The sequence below is a fragment of the Haemorhous mexicanus genome, chromosome 12 (assembly GCF_027477595.1).
Source record: "Haemorhous mexicanus isolate bHaeMex1 chromosome 12, bHaeMex1.pri, whole genome shotgun sequence".
NCBI lineage: Eukaryota > Metazoa > Chordata > Aves > Passeriformes > Fringillidae > Haemorhous > Haemorhous mexicanus.
The window spans coordinates 3511539-3532816 of record NC_082352.1 but is presented as its reverse complement, the minus strand read 5'-3'; the positions used below and the strand labels follow the sequence as shown (position 1 = coordinate 3532816).

Genomic DNA, 21278 nt, shown 5'->3' with positions numbered 1-21278 from the left:
AAGTGAACCCAGGGGTGAGGAGGAAGAAGAAGACACCTACAAAGGGTCAACACCTGCAGCAGGAGCTTGGGCTGTGCCTGTGAGAGCCCCCTGGGTGCTGTGGGATGTGGGAGCTGGGCACCAGTTAAAGGGGGAGTTGGAGTGGGGCAGTCTGTTTGTTTATGGTCATGAGGAGAGCTCTCCTGGCTTCCAGGATTCCCACATTGTTCCTTTGTATCCTGCTTGCCATGTACCTTGGCAAAAAAGCCACTTCCCTCCCTGGGTGCCCTGAGCCCTTCCCCAGCTGTGGGAGGCTGGGGGTGCACACTCTGCATGTCTGCAGATCTTCTCTCTTGGTGCTGGGCCAACAAGGTGCAGGGAGCACCACCAGCCTTTGCTGCCCCCTCTGCCTCTGTGCACGTCTGTCCTGCCAGCACTGCGTCCTCCTGCAGCCCCTGGACTGGGCATTTGCCAGGAAGGGTTGAAGGACACACAGTCACAGCCCAGAAGAGTTTGTGAAAGAGCCTTAAGCCTCAGGTCCAGCACAGACACCTGAAAAGTTTCACACCTGAAGCCATTTAGGTGGCAGAAAGAACCTGGGCATGTTTCTGGCTTCTCGCGTGTGACTTGACCTCTCGGGATGAGCCTCTGTCAGTTCAGTGAAAGAAAAGGAAGTTCCAAAAAATCAAAGCAACATTTATTTATAACAATTCACAAAGCAATAAAGCAGAGAGAGATTTTCTGTCCTCTTTTGTGAGATGTCAAGCCACCTCACAGATGTAGTTTGATGGATGCTCTGCTGCCTACAAGCGATTTCCAGTTAAAGAAAGCAGAAAGAGTCTCTAGGAAGGACAACTGACCATGCTCTTCTGAAAGAAGAAGGAAACAAGCATACAAAATAGTCTGACACCTATGGTACATTCTGTATTGATCATTTCTTACTGATTTCAGTTCATTTTTCCCATTCCCACCTCAGTATTCAGTTTTGATAAGCACTGAGGAGGTACCATGGTCTGTCTGGACCGGGAAGATTGTGGGGGGGGGATTTTTTCTGCCTGTTTCATTAAATAGTGATTTTCAGTCTGACAAACATTCTGAATGGCCCTTGTTTCTCTCCCTTCACTGTGATTAGGACAGCAGATTACACAACAGTAAGTTAGAAGGTGATTATTACTCTGAAGATGATTATTATGCTGACAAACTCATTTTGTTTGTCTTTCCTTTGGGTTTTAAAGGCAAACTGTGCCTTCCATGGCTCTTATAAATCTGTGTGTTTTATCCTTCCAGTCTGACTCTGTTTCATGAGCTGTAGCCAAAACTCCACTCTGTGTTCTTTCAGTTTCTCTGCTGCCTTTTGCTCCAGGTCTATTGCCAGGTATTTTTCCTCCAGGTCATACTGAGGCCAATGGACCAAGCCCTCTCCGTTGGGATTTCTGGAAATAACAGAAGGAAAAGTTAGCTCTCCATTTGCCATCCATTGCTCTCTGACTGCTCATGTTCAGGGCATTTCAGAAAACCGACAGGTGAGCCCAGATGATGTGATTTTGAAACATGAATAAACCGACAGTATTGTTTGAAAATGCTCATCAGTGGAACAGCAAAAGTGTAAAAGTTGCCATTCATTTTAGATCTAAAACTCCATTGCAGATGGAGTAACTGCCCTTAGATTTTTTCTTCCTCATTTCTGATGATTTTTTAATAAAAAGACCATTAAGAAGAGAAATTGCTGCAAGATTTGTCTTAAATTCTGTCAAATTTCTAGGAAGCACCATATAAGTACTGCTTCAGGCAGGTAAGTATGTTCTGGGCAGCACAGACTGAACTTGAGCTGTAATCAGCACTGTGATTCTCACCCATTTTTAGCAAAGTTGGTCCAGTATCTCATGACAGTTCTGCTAAGTTCATTTTCTTCTTTTGTAGCACCTCCTGCAAAGGGAGAGATGAAAGGGCCACATTAGAAAGTAAAGAATGAGTATCAGCTCTACCAATTGCAGCACTTCTCCTGGTTGCCCTGAGCTGTTGGAGGTTTTTCTAGGAGAGACCTGCAGATGAATGATGTAATGAAAAGTAGCTGCTACTGAAGACAGAAGATGTTTATGCTCATAATAATGCTTATGACATATAAGGTATGCTTATAATAAGTATAATGTTTAGAATGCTTATAAGAGAGAAATTCTATTCTAAAGTCCTGCAGTAATTGAAATGAATAATAATGAGGTTCTAAAAGGAATATGGAGTAAATATGGGTACATCACCAGCTAAGAATGGCTTTCCAAAGACAAAGGAAATCTCAGCTCCGTGATCTGCTTTTACAAACGCTGGTACCAAACCTTCCGCTGAACTCGGCCGGTGTTGGAATTCGTAAAAGTAGACTGGGTTGCCAGCATCTAGAGGATACAGAAAAGTGCTGGTTTGAGAGCTGAAAATGCTGCTCCAGAGATGATAAACTTTCATGAAAAACCCTTTTGTTTAAATGAAAACTCTACCAGTTCTCTGGAGAGTGAAAAGGGCTGCACACTGTCCACTCCAGCCCCAGACAGAATTCTAGAGCTGTTCTGAAGCTGCTGGGTTACCTCTGTGGTATCTGGCCATTTCCACAGATGAGATGACAAAGTAGACATCTCCCATTGCATCCAGGAGGCCATCTCGGACCTGAGCAGGGCTTTCTGCATCCCCCATGTACTCCTGGTACACTCTGTCAACAACTTCAGATGTAAGGCCCTGAAAGAGCAATCAAAAGTATTGTAATGTTAATGATTATTAGAAGGAGCAACAGCAGTGGTTGAGTGAGGCCTCTGCACATCCCTGGCTAATCCTCACCAACAGCTTTCAGAGAAAACCCTCAGCTGTGTCAGAGTGTGGCTCAGAGCTCAGACTGGAGTTACACAGCTGTGGATACAGGTGGTCTTGGGGAAAAGAGGGGTGCAAGATCAAAGGATCAACCAGCTTTAGATAAGCAGCAGTCAGTGATGCTGACTGTTCTCTCTTCTGTGGAAACACCTTCACAACAGCACAGAAATCCTGCTGGATTTCATAAAATCCATGGATTGCTGTAGATGACCAGAACTTGTTCAGAACAAGCCTGGGTTCTGCATTTCCAAGTTCATGGTGGATGTTTGTGTCATTGAATGATCCTTGCAAGTACTGGCCCTGCTTCTAGAGTCCTTAATTCTTTCCTCATAATCTGTACTTTTCTATGGAGCAGTTTCAGGAGAGCACAAAGGCACCAGAGAGCCAAGAGCTTTGTAAACTCCAGGGAAGCAAAACCTCGAGACATCTGAACAAAGGTGTCAGTGCACCCCAAACTCTCGGGCTTTCCTTTCCAGTGCCCAGCTACTGCTTTAGGAGGTTGTGTCCCATAGGTCTCCTGCCAGACCTGCTGGTATCTGCACATCTTGCATAACCTGGGGGGATCTAAAATGTCCCAAGAGACCTTGTTTAGGTACCTGCATCACTCCTGGATTCCCACAGAGCTCCTTTTGAAGAAGAGGGGCATTTAGGCAGGAAATGTAGAGAGTATTTCCTGTCACTGGAGGTAACAGGAGTGCAGCACACCTGTGCCTGTTTCTGCCCCAATTCAGGGAGCTGTCCAGCACAATGGCATTTCCCTGTGAAATGTGTCCCTCCAGGGGTAAAGACAGCCAACCCAGCCAAGCAGCAGCACTGGGTTATTCTGAAACTGGTCTCTTACCTTAATGAATACTGCTAAGTTGCTCTGTAAAATTTGACGTGCAACATCTTTATCCAGACCATCCACAAAAGGAGGATATTTCATCATCTGTGTGATACAGAGCATCATGCTTAGTGAAAAAACTGCTATTTACAAAATGATGTTTAAATATCAACATTTTAAGTCTCTTACCACAGGAATTACCCATCCAAATTCACAGTTATTTAATCCTATGATGTATGGGACCGCATTGATGGATTTTTCAGAGAGTAATACCCTGGGACTCTTTGGAAAAAATGCACCATCTGCACATGTACTGATGAAAAAGAAATCCTGAACAAAATGGGAAAAAAGAAATCTTTGAGAATGCATTCATTTTGCTTCTAAAAGAAGTTCAGATTTTTACTGCAGTTCCAAATTAAAGCCAACTGAAAATACAAAAAGTAATGGTATTCAAGCCATCTTAACATTTCTCTGACTGATTTTCTGCACGAGGCAGGAGGTTCTTTGAAGATTAACATTATATTTCTAATGTTTGTGAAGCAGAAGTCATTATATTGAAATTACACCTTTTCTTATTCAATATGGCCATGGATGTGTGGGACAGTGGGGAAAAAAATTCTGCGTTGAAGTTTCAAAGGCACATAGGTATGGTGATTTGAACTTTTCAGTAGGACATAATATATGATTTCATTTTCAGGTTCTCCAGCATCTTCTGTGCCATTTTGTTTTCCTTGCCCTGGTGGAGCACGACAGCAAAGCACAGGTAGGTCCAAGTGCATGCAGAATGGAAGGGAAGGAACCTGTTTGCACTTTTCAGGCGAGGTGTCATTGCAGAGCTGCAGTGCTGTCATGTCCTGGAAAAGTCAAGAACATCAGATTTTACATCCACTTCAGGTTCTCCTAATAGTACAGCCCACAAAGAGTATGCTCTGGGATGAAAAGGTCTGAGAGGTCATATAAGTGCAAGAAGAATCATTTCACCTACCATTTTCAGTGTTATCTCTAGTAGTTCTTCTTCTGTTTTTCCTCTCAAGCAATCAACCATTGCAGCTGAACTGGATTTTTCACAGCCAGAGATAGCAGCAATTTTCTGCAAGCAGTGAGAACAAAGAGGTTTGGACACGTTTCCTCTGTCTGGCTCTACGAGACACCGAGTCCAGCAGGAGCAGCCAAAGCTCCTGCCCAAAGGATGCTGGAGCCTGGCTTGTCCCAGCTCCACAGGGAGGCCACTGGAAGCCCTCACAATCCTTCACACCACGGGCTGGGCAGAAGGGGAAAACCTCTGCCTCCAAGAGTTTTTGGTACAGAAATATTCTAAGACAATGCTGCTAAATAAGGGGCTGGGCTGAGAAGGCTGGGTGACATAAAGGAGTTAGAGAATAAACCATCTGCAGGGCAACAGAGAGCACATTCTACCACTCTTGGAGAAGTCTTCTTGGCTGGAGCAAGAGCTGTCAGTAGAGAGAGCTGTCTCTTTTATGTCCCAGCTTCCAGGTTCTGGAAACTGTTCCATCCAGTTGAAGAGAAAAGAAAGAGGTGGAAGCCTGTAGTTCTCAAATTAAAAAACCGGAATAGAGTCTTGTTTATTTACACACTACAGGCATCAAGCAGGAGGGGAAGAGAAGAGTACTCAGAGTCTGATACTGTTTTCACACCAAAAAGTATAAGTCCAATTTTTTTGAAGACACTACATGTTACAATATTACTTGACATTCATTCTTCTCTCTTTGTGGATATTTGGGTGTTTGAAAGCAACACATCATTACAACATGTACTATCTGCACACAGAAAGTCTGTCTTTAAAGACTGCTTTGATTCGCAAGAAATGTGAATTCACATGATTCAATATTTTAGTCTGAACAATTTAAGATATTATGTGGAAAGAGGAATTAAAATTACCACAAGTACTCACTTGTGCTTCCTCCTTAGGCTGGTCAGTAAACAAGGTCATGGGTGCAGCGCCACTCTCTGAAATGGCCTTGTGGAACAAGCCCTTGGCCAGGGGAGATAAGACCTGTGAGAAAGCAAGGACAAGCATGACAAGCACTGTGTTCTCCCCAGGGATTTTGCATTTCAGTATCAGCAGCGGCCATTGGGAGCATTTTGAAAGCCCCTGTGCCAAGAGTGTCCTTGTGTAGCCTCTGACCACAGTCCAGCTGTGCAAAGTGCTTTGGCAGCGCCCTCAGGGATGGGAGTTCAGGGCCTTCCCTCCCCCTGCACTTTGCTCCCAGTGCCTCCCAGCACCACTCTGCAGGGCAGGTACACATGGAATGTGCCCAAGGCAGTCTGGCTCTGCTGCAGAAGGGCAGGAAAGAGCTTTTGGCCAGAGGAAGCAGGGATGTGTGTGCCAGGTACAAGGAAGCCTGGCTGGGCTGCGTGGGAGGGACTGGAGAAGGGGAGAGTCACAGCCAATGTGCTCCGTGTTGGAGTAAAGATTTTACACAATCACAGGGTCACAAACTGCAGGGCTGCATCAGCTACCAGAACTATTCACCTCAATCACTTTGCCCAAGTGGCTGTCAAAGCAAACAGGAAATGGGCAAGAGTCTACAACTCCTCCTAAAGGACTCTGCTCATGAGATTAGACTTTGAGGGTTTTTTACATTGAAAAAAACCAGAACCCAAACCAATGAGAATATAATTCAACAGCTGAGTGATACCATTCTGTTAATTAACTACAACATTTGAGTATGAAAATTGCACATTTTTATCATTCAAAATCTGTGCTGTGTTGCCTTGTTGTGTTATCACAGACCCAGGTGATGTGTCACTGTAACACCGGCCCTTTTCTCTCGCTGACTTCCCATGCAGATACTGAAAGTGGATGGAGGGGTTTTTCCCCCGAGTAATTCCAATTCAATATTACTGTGAACTTACAAGAGCAGAAACACTGATTCCTCCTGCAGATTCTCCAAAGATAGTGACAGATCCTGGATCTCCTCCAAAATGCATGATATTTTCCTGAATCCACTGAAGAGCCGCCACTTGGTCTAAATATCCCCAGTTACCTCGGGCATGCTCATCACCAGTGCTGCAGGGAGAGAACAGATTTGTCCAAATGCTCAATGCAAGCCAAGAGGCAGAGGAAAATACAGTCTGTGGTGTGAGAAATCATCTGCCATTGCCTACACAGAACTTCCCTCCACCCCTGACAAATGGATGGCTCAGGAATCCCTGAGACTGGAGCAGCAGCCCCACAAGAACAGATCTGGAAGCTGCCTTGGCACTGGAAATTGTCCCCAGCGCTTGCAGGTGCAGTTCAGAAAGGTTTCTTTGCAAAAGCAACTCTTCTGCACTTCTCTTTACAGAGGCTTTGCACACATCCTTTTGGACGTCACTTAGGAAAAACTGAGATCAACCAACTTACCTAAAATATCCAGCAATACCTAATCTGTACTGAATTGTTACAACCACCACGTTGTCAAAGGCTGCTAATGCTGAGCCATCGTATGATGAAGCTGCTCCAAAAACTAATCCACCTCCATGGATCCACACTAGGACCTGGAGAAAGAAATACAGGATCAATCCAGCACAGGTAAGAGACCCCAGTGACCACAACTAAATATTCCCAAGATAGAACATTTTGCGCTATTTTGCTCCTGCTTCTTTCAGATGACATTTCACAAATTGTTGAAATCTTTCCAATCTAAGGCCTGCAGGGCTACAAAATGGCAATGCTTTTGTCCAATGCTTACACTGTGTCAGTGCCCTGTGCCTTTGGACACATCATTTAGATTAAATCAAGCACTGCTTAGCTAAAATGCCAGTACAATTTTACTTGTAAAATAGGATTTTGAGGTTGTTTACGTTCAGCTAATATTTGCTGGGATAAAGAATGTAAGTTGATGATCACTACAGAAGTGTCTCTGCATGTCTGCTCATGGCAGAGGTTGAAGTTTTCCTATCAGATTATTTTGCTCAAGATGTTATAAGGATTTTGCTTACAGGCAGCTTCTCCTTTTTTCCTGTAGAAACAGGTGTGTACACGTTTAGGTACAGGCAATCCTCAGACACTTGCAGGGCAACTTTCTCTTTTCTGTTGGTAATCAGATCTGAAAAAAATTGTCCTAGTACTTGATCCTGTAGACACCTGAATAAATGAAAAAGTAACAGGCAAGAGAATTCACTATAAACCTGAGAGCTGTGAAGAGAAGCTTTTTTGTACTTCCACAACAAAGTGCCAACCAGACCCTGATTTGCAGCACACTTTTAGATTGGCATGTGAAATACATATGAAAATACAAATGAATCATTTCATATCTCCATTATCTTTTTATGTTGCAATGGTAGACATCAGCCTTGAGACACTAAACAAGGGCAGTAGGACAACGGGAGTGAGACATTTACAAGGTAGATTGGAATTGCTGTGCATTTCTTATGTGCCCTTTTAAGCACTTGACTCAGGCGTTTCCCCCTCCCCTAATGTTGCATTCCAACATTTCCTCAGCTCCTTTCTGTCCGTGCTCCAAAGGTTTACAGTGATTGGTGAGTGATGGCCAAGTGCTCCTGAGGCAGAGCATTGTCTGTACGTGCTGCTCCATCTCAGCTCATCACTGATGCCCATCAAACAGCAGCTTTAGGTACAGAGAGCAGCTCCCAGAGTGTCTTTAGAAATGCATCCCCTGGAAGAGCTGCAGGTGCAAGGAGGGGGCACCAAGGAATTTGTCTTCATGGATGGCCCTGTGTGCACATCAGTGCCATGGAAGTGCCCAGAGTTTAACATCATGAAAGGTTCAGAGGTTTGGTCATTGCCTTACATTGGTGGGTAGGAAGTGGCATCTCTGACACCTTCCCACGGCTCAGGTGGCTGGGGTTCAGAAAACCTCAGAGATCCAACGGGAGGCTTGGCAAAAGGAAGTCCCAAAAAGACATTTACAGTCCTCTCAGCTGTGTCCACTTTGAATTGGAACCCTCGGACTCTGCCGTATTTGGTCTCTGCTTCTGGTTGTTCTGTGGGACAGCAGCACAGAACCACATCATTGGTCTCTTTGTAAGTAATTGCTAGATTTGCTACTTAAAGACACAGCTTTTGTACACTTCAACAAGTAGCTTTTATACATAAGGCTTCAACAACAAACTCTCATCAGCTTTGACATGACACTATCTTAATCTGCTCTTTTACTCTTTTATTTTACTCTTTTTTTTTTTTTACTAATTGAATTACTAGTGTTTCTGCACTTAAATTTTAGATTTCCTAATTTATTCTAACACACTCCCATTATTCCTTTATCAAATCATTAGAGCTGACATTACTTCAGCCTTCATTTTGATTGGTCTGTATGTCCATCTCCTTCAGGTATATAATATGTATTGTCTTACCACACACACTTTTAGTGGTTCCATACAGATCGTAATCTTTTTTTTGCCCTGTGGTGTTAGATAAAAACCCAATAGATTGCTGTCATAAGAAAAGACAATCAACAGAGAAAATATATTCTAGCCCCTGAAAATATGTACAGCCAAAAGAAAAAGCTTCTAACATACCAAAATATATTCTGGCACAAACAAATCCTGTTAACATTTAAGCAAGACTCATTTTAAGATGTGATTGAAAGTTCTAACATCAAATTACAGATGTTTTATTGTGGCTGCTCAGCATTAGCAGGCAAGATTTTGGGAGAGGGATTTGATTTTGCTATTTGCAAAGAAGGCAATAAGACAAATGACTGAAAGCAGATTAAAATTGGAAATGAATTTTTATCTACTGCAGCTCAGTTTGTGTGCCCAGCTCAGCCCAGGATTTGTGCCCATCCATGCCTGGGTTTTTGCCCATCCCTGCCCAGGGTTTGTGCCCATCCCTGCCCAGGGTTTGAGCACGGAACAGTTGAGAATTTGAGCCCATCCCTGCCCAGGGTTTGTGCCCATCCCTGCCCAGGGTTTGAGCCCATCCCTGCCCAGGGTTTGTGCCATCCTTGCCCAGGGTTTGTGCCATTCCTGCTCAGGCTTTGAGCCCATCCCTGCCCAGGGTTTGTGCCCATCCCTGCCCAGGGTTTGTGCCATCCCTGCCCAGGCTTTGAGCCCTGCTCTCGGCTGGCCCCGGCAGGCAGCTGCAGGTGCCCCCTCGCCCTGCAGGTGCCCTGGGCAGTAGCCCCGGTGTTTACCTGTGGCCACCAGCGCCGTGCCCCCGAGGAAGAGGATGCAGGCCAGCAGCGCCGTGTCCCTCACAGCTGCCATGGTGCCACTGGCACCAAGCCCGCGGGCCGGGCCTTTATAGGCTCTGCCTGGGCCACCTTGCGCAAGGCAAGCCCGGGTGAGGCGAGGGAGCGCTCGGGCTGCGAGCCAGGCCGGGACTGCCGGGCTCGGGCCGGGAGCGGGGAGCCCTCCTGCCCGCGGGGCTCCTGCTGCCTCCGCAGCGCTCCTGTGCCACGGCATTGCCAGAGCCGCGGCCACCGCGGGCTCCGAACGCTTTGCAGACAGCCTGGCACGGCCGGGAGCGGGGTCCCGCTGCTGCAGCACCTCCGGCTGCGGCAGCGGGGGAGGCTTCGCCCAGCCCGCGCTGCACGCACCTGCAGGGCACCTCGGCTCCCCTGGCTCACACTCGCTGCCTTTGGGTCCTGACATCTCCGTGTGCCAAACACAATCTAGCCGAGACCTAACCAACAGCCCTGCGGGCGGACCTTTACCGAAGTAAAAGCTGAATGAGTTTTACTCTCAGGAAAGCATTTTTCTGACAACATAACCAACACTAGAAAAACGCCAGCTTGTTCTGCAGGGTGCAGGAGGCACCTGTCACTCAGAGCTGTGTGTTCAGGGATGTTTGGAATAGTGTTGCAATGCAGTAACAAAGAAAGAGATGAATGACCAGCTTTTGTGAAGTGAGACCAAGATTAAAGGGTGGTATTTGGGTGGTAACTCTATTTCTAATGCCTCTGGAAAATCTAGAGGGTTTACTTTGTATCCTTTCACATCTATGAATGAAGAATGATATGAAAAGGAGAGAACAGAATAGCTGAGTAGAGATTTTCTGCTCACATTAACTAAGAGGTTGTGTTTGTTTTATGCAAGTATTAGGCTCTGCCTTTTTTTCTTTTTTTTTCTGTTTTCTTTTTCCTAACTCAGTAGCTCTTGCCCCAGAAAGGCAGTTTTGCAATTTCAGATCATGTGAGTTCTCAGTTGTCAGAAACAGCATTTCAAAGAATCAGCTGATTGGATGACAGAATGGTTGGAAGAACCCTCAAAGCTCTCCTCATGCCACCTCTGCCATGGGCAGGGGCACCTTCCTGTCCAGGCTGGCCTTGGGCAGTGCCAGGGATGGGGCAGCCACAGCTGCTCTGGGCAGCCCTGGGTGCCAGAGCTTCAGCACCCTCAGAGGGAGGAATTTCTTCTGTCCATCTGATTTAAACCTACCTTAGTTGGTTTGAAGCCATTCCCCCTTGTCCTGTTCCTCCATGCCTCTGGGAAATGCCCCTCTCCATTTTCCTCGCAGGCTGCCTTGGGCTCCTGCAAGGGGCTCTGAGGTGTCCCTTGCAGGAGGGACCAGCTCTCCAGCCCAGCTCTCTCAGCCTGTCTCCACAGGAGAGCTGCTCCATTTCTCCAGATCCATTCCTGCTCACAGCTCTCTTTACAGCTCACAGTGGCTTACAGGACCCACAGTCTTCAAACTAGTTTAGCACATCTCTTATGCTCCTGTTAATGCTGGGTGCTGTGGCTGTGCACTTTACTCCAAATCTTCCCCTGTGTATGTGCACAGGTGTGATTTACAGCCCTGGAGATAAAGCCCAGTCAGCTTTACCCTGGCTGCTCAAAGGGCAAACTGGTGGCAGGCACTGCAGGTGTCTCCAGGCAGTGCTGGCTGTGTCTCCCGCCTGTGCTGGGTTTCTGGTGGCTCCTGAGCTCTGCCCCAGTGCCCTGCAGGCCCTGCCAGGCTGTGCTGGGTGCAGCTCCTGAGGCTGAGGGCATGGCCAGGGCTCACTGTGCACTCCCAGATGGGGAATGCTGTGAGTCTCAGCTGCTGGGAAAACAGGGAGGACTCTAAACTCACGTTAAATTATATTAAATACACTGAAAAAAGATATACCTGTTAAGAGAAAATTCCTCTTAGAGGTTGCAAGCAAACATTTTGCTTCTAGTTCTTTGGCTTCTGGTGACTTACAATTACTAACAATGTTTTCAACTATCACAGGGGACTCAAATCCACCAGATTATCTGCTGTATTCCATCAAATCCCTCTTCCTCTACTGACATCTCAAACATTTATGTGGTTCTTAAATTATGATGTTATTGTTTTCACTTTGGATCAATCATAATTATTATTCTACAATTTTATAAAGGTCAACAAAAATCAACAGGACCCCCACTGCTGAAGGGTCTTCTGTGCAGATTCTGCAGTTGACAGCAGCTTTAGCTGTAAACAAATCCAGTGCTGTCCCCAACCCAGGCACAAGAGGCCAAAAGTCCTCACTGTGACCCCTTAGTTAAATATTTTTGGAAGAAAATGTTTTCAGTAACCACGCTCAACAACTGTTTTTCATGCAACCTTTCCTCAACCTTCAGGTGTCTTTCCAGCCAGCTCTCTAGCCAAAATCCCTAAAAACTTAACCTCCTAAAAATGCAACTGAAATGGAAGAAAAGCTTCAGCCCTGTAAAGAAAAAAGTGTGGAAGTCATGATATAAAGTCATGGCATTTGGCACAGATCTTGTTTCAGAGATTAACCATCCCATGCACCACCTGGAGGCCATGAACACTGCTCAGTCCCTCAGAAACAGCTGAGCTAAAACCACCTAGGAGTAACTCCAGATTTGGCAGCACTGGGTGCCCTGCTCTGTTCTTCCTGCACAGCACCCCAATGGTTCCTAAAGGAGCTTCCAGACAATTCTCACCATTCAGGTTAATGAGAGTCCCATTGAAATCCTCAGCCAGCATACAGGAAACCACATAACATAATTCCTTCAGTTTCACCAGGAAATGCAGACCTGTTCTCACCTTTCTGACATCATCTGTTCCAAACCAAGACACTCTCTCTGCTGATACTCCTTCAGTAGCTTATCTGCATGATCCATATCAAGGAAACCCATGTAATCTTCCTCATCCACAACATTAATGTAGAAGGGCTGGAACACAGGAGCTGAACCAGCCATTGCCATCACCATGTCCTCAGTGGCTGCAGGATGTGTGTCCTGGGCACCTGGGCCATCCATGTCCTCACCGGCTGCAGGATGTGTGTCCTGGGCACCTGGGCCATCCATGTCCTCACCGGCTGCAGGATGTGTGTCCTGGGCACCTGGGCCACTGGCAGGCTCAGACAGGTGGAGCTGCTGGAGCTGGGATGCACGTGTTCTGTGGGGTCGGTGGTCAGAGACAGGGATGAAACACAGAGACACACAGACACAGACACACAACCGCCCCCACACACCCCCCAGAGCTCCATGGGACAAACTCTGTGCTTTATTGTTCAGAGCCTTCTTATACAGGGAGTTCAAAACTCCTGGGCCTTGACAGCTCATGGGTCTGAGTCTCACACAGCCCAGCTCCTGAGCAGTGAGATGCCTGCAGCCCAAGATGGAACCTGGTAAGTGAAGGTCCCTGTCTATCAACCCAGAGACTCCAATGCCACAATTCTCCCTTTGGGTTATATTCAAAAATGTACTGTGTTCTTTGTTATCTTTCTCGCTGTTTCTAGAGGTGCAGCACTCAGGTCTAGGAGCTTGTAGGGGAGAACTCTGGCTAGCATGTCACAGGCTTAATGCTTACAAGTTACAACTTATCTCTGAAAACAAGAAACTACTCAAACAATTTAACCCTTAAAACTGTTAGGGAAAACCTAACTCCTAGAAAAAACAATCTGTAAACAGAAAAGACAGTTTGTAAACAGGAAAAAATAATTTGTAAACAAATCAAGTCCTTATATGAACTGTCACTTAGGGAGTCCCAGATTTCCATGAGGTAGGTGATCAATTGTTCTGGTTACAGGGCTCTGTGATGGCTGTTGAGGTGTTATCAGGAGGATGCTGCCTGTGGTCCTGAGCAGGATGTGGTGCAGGCTGGACACATCTGGCAGGCGTTCAACGTGTCTTGGTGTCCATTGAAACACATTCATGCCATTACCTTGGGTTTGGGTAGCTGAACATCATAGGATTATTGTACTGTTATATGAGTTATTAAAAGACATGAGAACATGATAATACCTAAGACTTAACAGGAGGTGTAGTGTACATTCACCCCAAACTTTTCCCCCTTTTCTTTGTTTTAGTAACTAAAATATGAACCAAACATGGATTTTTCAACAGTATTAATAAGGTACTATTACCTAGGGTTTGCTGTTGCTGAGGGGTTTCTTTTTCACAATGAGGACTTAAAAGAACCTCTTCCAGATGAGGCTTTCTTGTTTATCTCAAAGGAAAAAGGGTTTCACTTTTGCAAAGTTTGTATGGAGTTATCTAGGTTAATTAGTATATTTTTCCTATACCAGCCGGGCTTATGGCTTGATCAGGGCCAGGAACCTAGTTGGGAAAGGTTTTCCCTAATTAAATTTAAAAAACAAGCCTTTATTACTATCTACTGCAAAATTTTTTTAATGTGAACAACTTATGAATAATTAAATATAGGCATTTTAATTTTTCAGTTATTATGGTAACAGTGCAAGCAATATAGTTTTCTTCTTGTTAGAAGTTAGAGAATTGCTGCTGACAAGTCAATAGGTGACTTTTAGCTTCTAAAATGATGACTGGTGGCAAATTTTCAGTTAGAAAATTTTGCAACTGAAATTTGCTTTTGACATTACTAAATTTGTGGGTTTGTGTTTGCTTTAATAGATCTAGAAGGTTAGAACAAGCAAATTCTCTGAGTTTTCCAGGTTGATCTGGTTTGCATGCTGTTTGCATTGTGCATAGAATTAATAGTAATAAACTTTGTATTATAAATTCTTAGATGTATTTAATAAACAGTATTCCATACTTGAAACAGAGACAGTACCTTCTCAGTAACTGTACCAGAATCAGCTAACAGAGACTTATTAATTTTGGTTTCAGCAAATGTAAAGTGTAATAATATTGTAGTATGAAATGTACGACATATTTAGCAAACAGTTGTGCATTTTTGTAAGTGTTGCGTGACACCTTTATTATAACTGTGATAGCCTTGGTTAACCTAGTTATGTTATACGAGTCAGTTTCACCTTCAGCACGTGTTAGCAGTTTATTAGGGTCTGTAGAGCATGAGACCTTGGTAGAGTTGAAGCAGTGGAAGGCAGGGTGGCAGTGGGGCTCTGCTGAGCTATGTGGGGTAGGCACTCAGCACTGCCTTTGTTGGCGTTGCTTTGGCTGGTGCCGTTACATTTTTTAGTTTGCTTCTTCAGTGCCCACACGCAGGAGCTGCTGGTTTCCCACTGAGCTTGGTGAGAGGGTTGTCCTGCTCTCAGCCACCGAGTGATGGTGTGCCATGTGGTCAGCACCGTTTTTTGGGCAGGTTTGTTTGCTACAGCCCCCATGGTATAACACTCCTGCATGCTTTTTCCCTCCACCCTTTGCTTGGTGGGCCCCCTGCAAGGGCTCTTCCCACGCTCTGGAAAATACAATTGGTGTTTGGAAACATAGAAAGGCTCTGAGAGGCTGTGGGAGTGGCAGGATCAGGGAAGGCTGTTGGCAACAAAGCATCTGTGATGTGTTGCAGCATCTACCAAGCAGCCACCCGGTGCTGCCCTGCCAGCTCCCACACTGCAGACTGCAGGGGACACTCCTCCGCGCTCGGGATGCACAGGGGCGGCTAAGGGCACTAGCCCTTTCCTCGGGAGAGGACGGGTGAAGAAAGGGAGTAGGCAATTCGGAGGGTAATTAGTCCAAAGCTTTATAAGAAGCCATGAAAAGCTCCCAGCCTCAGGGGGTTACAACTCCAAAAAGCCCCGAGACAGCAGGATCAGTATCTTTTACTCAGGGCTGGTGCCAAAGGAGAGGTTTGACTACCCACCACAGGAGATCAAGGGGGAGTGAACTGGGAGACAATTAACAACTAGAACAACCTTCCAGGAAACTTAGTGGGAGGGATCCTTGATCCTTGACCAATCACTCGACACCCTTCCTGGAAGTTTCTAGAGACGGGAGCAGAGAACCGAGTGACAGACAAGGCACTGGGGAGGGGATTTGAGGACGGGCAAGGAAGTTTCCAGTGAAATGGGTGGAGCAGGGATAGGATTGCCATTGGGGAAAGGGAGGTAACTTAGGGTGCAACTACAAACGGGAGAAATCAGGAATGAAACAAATAACACAACACAAGAGCGTTGCTCTCACAGTGTTCTGCAGGGGGATGATGATCCCTTGAGTCTCTTGCTGGCATGGAAGGCTTTAACTCCAGCAGGGGTGGTGCTGAGAGGATAGTGGCCCCACTTGTAGGTATGACAATGGCAGGAGCTCCTGGCGATGTAATTCCCAGATCCGCCCATGGAGGCAGGGTCAGGGGCAAGGCCATGCCTCCAGTGATGCTGGCTTGGGGGCAGGGCCCTGCCCCCCCCCGATGCAGACTGGACTGGGGGTGTAGGTACGTTCCCCCAAGGGAGGCATGGCCATGCTCCATGGAGTTGGGGAATTATCTTTGGGGCCAGGCCACCTGGCCTCAAGAGGAAGTAATCCTGGTGTGCGTGCGGTCACAGAGGTGCTAACATGGCAGCACGGGGCAGCGCCAGAGCGGCCGCCGCGTGGTCTGGCCCCACAAAGTGGGGCTGCATGCTCGGCGTGCTATTGCCTAGACCGGTGATGTAGCCTTGGGCGGCCGGAGAGCGACTCAGCTCGGCACAGCAGTCTGGAGTGGGCACCATGGCTTGGTGTTTGCCTCTTCTCCAGGCTGAATTGCACAATCCAGCAGGCCACCTGTCCAGGCACCGGCGGCCGCCGCGGTGCGGGCAGTGCGTCGGTTCCCCCGCCTGCCGGACCCCACCACTTTCCAGGGCCATGCCACCAGCTGGAGCACTGCCAGTGCACGCCGAGGTATCGGCTCCGCGCGGGCTCTTGCGACCCGCCAGGATTTGGCTGTCCCTCCGGCCCTCACCACGTCTCTGGGCTTTGTGTAATCTTCCATGTGGTGCCCGTTCAGCGCCTCACGGTGCGGCACAGCCACTTTTCTTAGCACGCAGTCCTCACCACGCATCTTGGTTTTTATCCATATTATTAAATTTAATATCAGTTTCCAAGGTCTTAGGATTTTAATTGCATTTCTGTCCCTTTTGTAAGCTGCATCCATTATATATTCACCAGTTTGTGTACTTGTATGAATATTTGACGCATTCTCTTTGGTAGGTTCCAATCCCCGATTTTTAGTCCATATTATCAAATCTAATAAATTCTCTTTTTCAAAGTCATTTCTTTAGAAAATGGGTCCATACTTGCAATGCTGGATGTTCTTCCATGGAGATGGATCCTCCAATGTTCTCTGGTGGAGTTTTCTTCTATTTAAAAGGGGTATATACAAAGGAAATCCGGATTTTTAGCAGCTTTTCGCCACAAAACAGTCCGGCCCACTGTACAAGCTAGGTGGATCTTCACACTTACCTCTTGTTATATCTGGTTATTTGCTGGCCTGACCACTCTCTGCACTCACCTTTTGATTATTTCTTCATCTTCACCGCTGGTCTGTCCAGTGGCTCTGCCCGCACACCGGCCTGCCTCTCCCATTGTAGCCACAGGGCCTGGCTGAGTCATATCACGTCGGGGTCACCAGAATTACATTGGAATCCACGTGTTCCATGGGGTCAGTGGGCAAAGAGAGGAATCACACACACAGAAACACGCAGGCACACAAACAGACACACAGACAGGCACACACCCACACCCACACACCTCCCAGAGTTCCATGTGACAAACTCTGTGCTTTATTGTTCAGAGCCTTCTTATACAGGGAGTTCAAAACTCCCGGGTCTAGACAGCTCATGGGTCTGAGTCTCACACAGCCCAGCTCCTGAGCGGTGAGGTGCCTGCAGCCCAAGATGGAACCTGGTAAGTGAAGGTCCCTGTCTATCAGCCCAGGGACTCCAATGCCACAGAGCTGCTGGAGCTGGGAGCACATTCCACCTGGCTCCTCACAGCTTCCTTTATCCCAAGCAGCTCAAGGGAGGCACATGCAGCTCTGTGAACCTCCCGTGGGGCTGAGATCATTGGAACATGTCCAGCCCCAAACCTTGACAAGGCAATTCTGCTGTCCAGGAAGTTGTGTTTCTAACAGCTGGACATCACTTAGAGCTTGTTGGCCGCTCTGTTTCACAGAATAAATCTCCCTCCTTGTTGATCAGGTTTGCAAGTTACAAAGATCAGACAGCAAAGAACATCCTATCTTAATACAAATTTGTATATTTCTCACTTAGCAACAAGATGATCTAAAAAGCAGGACTGGCACATGACAAACGTACTTACTGACCACCTTGGAAAGGCAATTATAGTAAGTATGGATAATTTAAAAACTTCAAAAAATAGATTTAAGATTTTATGGACAGAAGGTGAAAAACAGAACAGCAGCAGTTCTTGCTGAATAGTATCAGTAAATATACTGCTAACAACTTCTTCAACTCTAGGTGCAGCTGGGAATCTGCACCGAGTGACCATGCATACTAAAGCTATGAAATAAAATGAGGTTTGGAACATAATGTAAGGATCTGCTGTTTAAATGTGGCCTATTCACTGTGGCCGTGGTGCTCTTCCTTTCTCAGCTGTTTGACAGTGTACCAGTCTTTATATTTGGGGTTTAAAACCCACAGATGGACAGAACACTTCCTCTCACACACTCAGAAGCTACTTTGTTGTCATGTGTGCCTACTGTGTGCCTCCCTTCTACCCAGGAGTTATACTTGTGGCTTTGCATTCCCAAAGACACAGGGTTTCTTCTGTCCTGTTAGGATTGTGATTTTTGTGAATGTACAGGGACAGACACATTGATTGAACAAACACACCACAAATGGACATAAAGGCTGTGCCAGAGCAAAAGAAGGGAAGGCATAAGAAATGTCAGACAGAAGTGGCAGTATGGTTGCTGCAATTAGCTGTTACTAATTGCCACAGCTGGTGATTTTCACAAGGTATGGAAAATGCAGAAAAGGGGGTGGCCAGGTAGTGCAGATGACACTGCTTGAGATCCACAGGTGTGCAAAAGCAAGTGAACCCAGGGGTGAGGAGGAAGAAGAATGTCAGAACTCAGGACATTCCTTTGGGTGTCCGGAGTTTCTTGGGACCCTTGCCAGGGGGCTCGGAGACCCTGGCACACAGCCCAGAACACCAGCGTGTTTAATTACGAACCAGGGAACAAATTGTCACCTTTATAGAAAGAGATAAAAGCCACAATAGTGTAAATAGTGTAAGAATAAAATAATTACAGAGTCTAAATGTAAGTTTTAGGATTTTTGGTATAGGGGTTTCTGGTGACAAGATGGAGGGATTTGGGCGTGTCTAGCCTTTCTTCTTCTTCTCTACCTCCATCTTGTCTGGTGATGTCAGCACTTTTAGATTGGTCTAAAGTAGAAACTCACTGTCTAATATAGATGATAGGTATTGGAAAATAACGGTAAATATTGTACACGTAGTTTGTAGTATATAAAGATAACACCGCCCTGGGGGTGGGGGGAGTGCCTCTGGCTGTCCTGCCAAACGGATCTCAGCCGGACAGGGAGAAAGAACTTTATAGATAAGATGCAATAAACAATCTTGAGACCGAAAAAATGAAGAGCCCTGACTTCTTCTTCAAGCACTGGGCTGGGAAAAGAAACTTTCGAACTTTTCTCGGGGTCACTCTGACCAACTAGAAAGAGAGACCCCGGCAACTGGCGTCCCTGGGTGGGCTCGAAGAAAGATGCGGCAACTAGCGTTCCCTGGCTTGGCTGCAAGAAAGACCCGGCATTTGGCATTCCCAGGTGGGCTGCAAGAGCTGGGCAGCAAGAGAACAACCCGGATGGGCGGAAAGAGAGACGGCTGCAAGAGATGGGCTGCAAAAGAGAGACCACGACACGTTGGGCAGCAAGAAAGCACCCAGGTGGGCAGTTGGCAGGCAGCCATGCCACCAGACATCAGCCGCTGAAACACAGCCCGTGAAGAGAACAAAAAAGGACAAGGAAAAAAAGCAGGCACTCCCAAAAAGAAAAAAAAAAAAAAAAAAAAAAAAAGGGAAAAAGGAAAAAAAAAGAAAAAAATTCAACTTCTGCTAAACAAACTCGCATCCAGATCTGGCGGGGGGGCCAGTGACCAAGGCGACATCCGGACCGACCTTGCAAATAATTCAGCTTTTGGTAAGAAGGTTGAGATTTGAGAACATGGAGGGGACATGCTCTCAAGAACAGTTAAGGATTTTGTCAGCCTTACAAGGTCTGGCAGCCACACACCTTGTGAAAATCTCTGAAAAAAAGTAAAACGGCCTTGAAGCTTGTATCCCCAGCAAGGGTAATGCTAGAGGCAATTTCACGGAATTCCGCAGGGGTCTGCCAACTATCAGCAAGCAAGAAATATTCTCCCAAGGATGGGGGAAGGAGAATTGCCCTGCCATCAGCAGGCGGCAGGGAGGGTCAGAAACAAACCCTACTAAACAAGTGTGAGAAGAATTGGCATCATTTCTAGAGTTCCATGAGTCCCCAAAACGCACAAAATCCCCAGAACCTTCAGGGTCCTCTGACACGGATTCAGCCAGGGGGAGGAGGACGGAGGGGGTCGCGGGACCCGGGGGAGAGCTGCTTCTCGGCGACTGGGGAACCCGTGCCAGGGTGGCGCCAGCCAGCCAGCAGCCCGGGGGAGCCGCAGAGACGGCCGTGGGGGTTGCGGAGGCTGGCGGGGGGGCCACGAAGGCAGCGGGGGGGAGTCGCAGACACAGCAGCGCAAGAGGCGATAGCGCGCACGGCCCTATCGCAGCAAAAATAAAAAAATAAAAGCGAAGCGGAGCACAGAACCAAGAGGAACGTCATCACCTCCAAACCCCTCAGTGCCTCAAAGGTCCACGGGAACCCCAGAGTGTCCTAGAGCTCCAGAAATCTCAGGACACTCAGCTACCGATTCAAACTCATCTCTTGTCACTCCCGAAAGAGCTTAGGGTTGAGATTTCCCCTAGCGAATTGGAAGATTTGGACTTAGCCTTTCTAGAAGCAAGTCAGCCCGATTCGCAAAAGCCAAAAAACGGTCGTAAGGCAGAGACAGCAGCGAATTCGGTAGCGAAGAAGACCGTGTCGGAATCTGAGGAAGGGGGGGAGGCACCCTTTTCGCGCAGGAGAGGCCGCGCCGAGGCAGCGCCGGGCAGACAGCAGCAGCCGGAGGCGGCGGCGGCAGAGCCAGCGAGTTGGAGCCGCAGAGGTGGTGAGAGGTGCGAGAACAGACGCGGTTTGCGCGGGCACGATGCCGGCAGCGGCGGCAGTTTCAGACGAGGCGGTGTCAAAGACGCGCGCGAGAAGCGAGACTCGCGGGACGTCCGGGAAGGGCTCTCAAATCATAGCGTCCACGTCAGACGCGGGCGGTAAACTTGGAGCAGCTGCAGGGCTCCAAGCGGTACCCGTAAGCAGACGCAGGAGACGCGCGGTGATAATGCAAGACCCAGAAGTCGGAGCGCGAAAAGTTTTTTCCCCAGTTCGCGGACGCAAGACGAGCACCAGCCGAGCAGGGACCGCGCGCGCCGGTTGCGGGTGTTGGCACAGAGCCAGAATGAGATCTGAGCTGTACTAGTGTCGATCAGAGAGAGAAG

At 47.2% G+C, this 21278-nt stretch overlaps 1 protein-coding gene and 1 long non-coding RNA gene across 9 annotated transcripts in view; one reads left to right on the top strand and one right to left on the bottom strand.

Annotated features, from left to right (window-relative positions):
- Window positions 1-21278, top strand: part of LOC132333052 (uncharacterized) — a 148848-nt gene that overhangs the window by 1452 nt on the left and 126118 nt on the right. For all 8 annotated transcript variants that reach the window (XR_009488049.1, XR_009488044.1, XR_009488047.1 and 5 more), the window contains 4 exons: window positions 1370-1502; window positions 1900-2105; window positions 4350-4415; window positions 4687-7187. This is a non-coding gene — a long non-coding RNA (uncharacterized LOC132333052). Of the gene's footprint in view, window positions 1-1369; window positions 1503-1899; window positions 2106-4349; window positions 4416-4686; window positions 7188-21278 lie in introns of those variants that run through there.
- LOC132333047 (fatty acyl-CoA hydrolase precursor, medium chain-like) lies at window positions 655-9906 on the bottom strand. Its single transcript, XM_059857780.1, has 14 exons — window positions 9754-9906; window positions 8410-8602; window positions 7598-7742; window positions 7020-7153; window positions 6530-6683; window positions 5565-5666; window positions 4638-4742; window positions 4453-4506; window positions 3842-3982; window positions 3671-3757; window positions 2553-2700; window positions 2235-2366; window positions 1833-1905; window positions 655-1412 (listed from the first exon to the last, which is right to left on the bottom strand). Exons 1-14 carry the CDS (start codon window positions 9824-9826, stop codon window positions 1238-1240), a joined length of 1716 nt encoding a protein of 571 aa, XP_059713763.1. The 5' UTR covers window positions 9827-9906; the 3' UTR covers window positions 655-1237.